We start from the raw sequence: 3,671 nt of genomic DNA on the forward strand, positions 1-3,671 counted from the left end.
CTCAGTATAAGTACTGGGTTATGATGTAAAACCTAATGACTGATTATTATCAGTTGAATCTCGTTTTTCCAAAGGCAGCTAGGGTTTGGACAAGTGGAGAAGAAGCTTCTCCATTGCTTCTCTCCAAGATCAGCAGAAAGCTGACAGTGACGGTTAGTAATATGACCGTTGTGAGGCTATCTGGTTCGGATCTTAATGTCTGACCCCGTTAAGCTCATTATATGGAGCATTTGCCTTAAACATTTAACTTAAGGGTGTTTTCACTCGAATTTTTCTCCCTCCTCTGCCCTCTTCTCTGATCTTTCATTGTAGAGCCCTAGCTCTTCTTCATTTTGTCATGGCTGGAGTATTGAATGCATCAAGGTGATCAAAACTCCAACAGTTTCCATCAATAAACTCTTAATTGAAAGGGATGAAATGCATACCACCTTAAAACAGCATTAGGTAAAAGCCCATGCACGTATGAAAGCTCAAGTTGATAAGCATCAAAGAGATGGGCAATTCAACGAGGGCGACATGGTCTATTTGAGATTGAAACCATTAGTCAGGTGAATGTCTGAAAACTCAGCCCCAAATTGTTTGGCCCTCACAAAGTCTCAAAAGAAATGGGCCAGAAACATATCGTTCGGATCTACCTCCACAGTCCACTCTCCATCTATTCTCTCATGCTTCATTACTAAAACAACCAGTGGGCAACCCACATTCTATCAGGTTACAAGCTTAACCGGCCTCAAGAAATAAATAAGTTTGTCGCAATATAAGAGGAAACAATCAAGTACAACGCAGCTTGGGAAGTTTTTAAAAAAATAGTTTCAAATCCTCTGGGATAGATACTATTCCATAAAATACTCTACATAGTGTAACTAGAACGATTTAGTCTTTCTAATCGGCCTTGAGAAAAGAATAAGACAATGAAGAGAGTGGAACCAAATGTTTTTACAAGACGTTCGTCCAAATAAATAGAAACTAAATAACAAATTGAAGAGAATAGAACCAAATATAAATCTTCCTAAACAATCAACATTAGAAAATGTCTCTACATTGTTCTGATATTGGAATACACGATTTTTTTGAGTCTGAAAGCTTATAATATCTCAAATCCTATTAAAAATAATAGCATAAAGTGAGAACTTACATCAATTCTTCAAGATGCTCAGGATTCAGGATGCAGAAGATTCCTCTCTTTAGGAGGGTCAGTCTAGATAGAGGAGGTAACGAGGGAGAGGAACTTCTCCTCATTAATATTAGTAGTTATTTACAATAGCTTCTGCCCCAGAAATTCCAGCATCATCCGTAAGCTGTCCACCTGTCATCAAGCCTTCCAAATGGATATTGCATAACCTGAGTGACTCGTAACGGGTCAGGTTCTATTCCATAATCTGTTAACGGCCTGTCTTCTAAAATTTCATCATGATTCTTTACAAACTCGGGAATCTCAACCTCCCCTTTCTTTATTTTCTCCCAAAGGTACTGCAGCCTGCTAATGTAGTTGATCTTCCAGTATAGCCTGGAAAAATGACAAGTTACCTTAGCTTAGTACACAAAAATAAGATAGAGAGATATCCCCCAATTATTTTCAAAAATCAGTAAAGAAGTTTACAATATCTGCAATCTACAGATTAGCGGGTTCGTTGGTATATTCCAATCTTTAACTCGTTCAATATCACGTCCCCCCCCTAGTGGAGGCATCCAGCAGCCAAATAAAATGCAATTGGGAGGCAATTTTTTCAGGAAAGAAGATCTTCAAATGAGCCCTCGTAGAAAGGAATAGAGCGAAAAAACTCCTTGTCGTAGCATCGTAAAGTAGAAAACTTGAGCTTATTTTTAAAAGGTTTAGAAAGTATTATTCTGGGGGTACCTGGGTCGATCTTTGTGATGTTTGGTTGAGTATACAAGCACTAATTATCAGTATTGGAGGGAAGGAAAAACAATTGTATTCATTACTTTCTTTGTACAACAGAGAGGGTGGGTTGGGTCCAAAAGTACTAATTAGAAAGGATGGAGGGGGAAAGTAAAGAAATATTTCATTCGTTTTACACCTTCTCCCACTCCCAAAATATTTTAGGTCTAGGACCAAAGTGCCATTAAACCCTAAACTTACCATTTGTACCAGCCTCAAACTAACCCGTTTTCCACAAATATTATTTCTTCGTCCTAAAATTAAACCCTCTAAAACATTCTATGGGATCAAGATAGGTGGGTCACAAAGATCAAGTAAATTTGCAAATTCGAAGGCCACAAAATTATCCAGTAAATCTAAAGAGATAAGTTTCACTTCAGTATATTTGTAAATGACTAAGACTAAAGCATGGAATTATTCTGAAATAAATAACTAAATTAAGCATCACATACTCACCCGCCGCTCAAAAAGAATCGCCCTAAGGTGGCAAACACTAGCCTCGATCTTAGCCCAGGGTGCAGGAAATACACCACGCAGATTCTCTCTTTGCACTCCGCAGGTAGTTCTTCATAAACCCATCTAAGTATAGAAAGTCCCGGACAATTCACCTCCTTTTGAACGCCACTATGCATATAAACAATGCAGATTGGCCCTTCTGCCAGTTCTCTGGATACCTTATAATTTATATACCTCTTTAGCCGCTCCCCGCAAATCACCAGAGCTGATAATGCAAAAACCACAAAAAATATCCTTAATACGAATAGTGAACATCAGATTCAATTAACAATAAATTATTGAGAAAAATACGAGGGAAGCGATAATAAATGATAATCCAAGGATCAGAAAAATCCTCCTTGATAGAAAAGGGAATATCAGATTGGATTACTAATAGATTATCCAGAGACAGTACGACAGAAATCATAAGAAATTGTGATTTAAATACCATGGAAAAAATTCTCCATAAGTTCTCCATAACACAAAGAGTGAATACCAGTTTCGATTAAAAATAAACTACTGAGGAAAGATGCAAGCCAAATAATTAGAAATGATAAATTAAGCACCACACAAGCCACCTTAATACAAAGAGTAAACACAATATTAGATTAATTATGAATTAATTGAGGAAAAATACGAGAAAAACAATAAGAAACGATAAATCAAGTACCCAAAAAACCGCTAAATACAAAGAGTGAGTATCATAATTCGACTATTTTTTTTTTGAAAGACAGATTCGACTAACTAAAAACTTATTCTATAAATACACGAGAGAAATTATAAGAAATGATAATTCAAATACCACAAAAAAATCCTCCTTAAAACAAAGAATGAACACCAGCTTCAATTAATAATAAAAAAATCGAGGAAAAATCACGAGAAATGATGCTTAAGAAAATTTCATTTTAAAATTGATCGCAAGCAACACCTGGAAAGAACTTCCCGACGATTCTGAAGATGCGGTTGCCGTCTCTATCACAGCCTTCAACGCGGAAAGCCTGAAGCGCCTCGATATCAGAGAAATCCTCGCCAGAATCGCCCAAGCTCTCGTCGCATTCATGCCAGACCTCCTCCGACGGATCTCCGCCATCGCCGGGCCCCAACGAAGGCGGTAGAAGAGGCGCGAGGAAGGATTGCGCGTCCATGCCCAAATCCGACGCTAAAACCACCACCGAGAAATCCTTCCGCCGTTGCGAATTCGCCATGCTCGATTCACCAACCTCCCCCCCTTCTACAGAACTCCCGATCTACACAAAACCGAACTGGACTAAAAGGA

At 38.2% G+C, this 3,671-nt stretch overlaps 1 protein-coding gene across 1 annotated transcript; it reads right to left on the minus strand.

The window, feature by feature from the left end:
• Positions 1 to 983: 983 nt before the first annotated feature.
• Positions 984 to 3,671, minus strand: LOC144711793 (SEC14 cytosolic factor family protein / phosphoglyceride transfer family protein). The gene is made up of 3 exons (XM_078585854.1): positions 3,324 to 3,671; positions 2,357 to 2,621; positions 984 to 1,507 (listed from the first exon to the last, which is right to left on the minus strand). The coding sequence occupies exons 1-3, from the start codon at positions 3,598 to 3,600 to the stop codon at positions 1,288 to 1,290; spliced, it is 762 nt and encodes a 253-aa protein (XP_078441980.1). The 5' UTR covers positions 3,601 to 3,671; the 3' UTR covers positions 984 to 1,287.

Source organism: Wolffia australiana, chromosome 1 (genome assembly GCF_029677425.1).
Source record: "Wolffia australiana isolate 7733 chromosome 1, ASM2967742v1".
Taxonomy (NCBI): domain Eukaryota; kingdom Viridiplantae; phylum Streptophyta; class Magnoliopsida; order Alismatales; family Araceae; genus Wolffia; species Wolffia australiana.

Excerpts from the sequence above, each read along its gene's own strand:
- LOC144711793 (XM_078585854.1), bottom strand. The coding sequence starts at position 3,600 with ATGGCGAATTCGCAACGGCGGAAGGATTTCTCGGTGGTGGTTTTAGCG. Across the intron at positions 2,622-3,323 it reads CGTCGGGAAGTTCTTTCCAG|CTCTGGTGATTTGCGGGGAG; the intron begins GTGTTGCTTGCG and ends TTGCATTATCAG. Across the intron at positions 1,508-2,356 it reads CGATTCTTTTTGAGCGGCGG|GCTATACTGGAAGATCAACT; the intron begins GTGAGTATGTGA and ends TCATTTTTCCAG.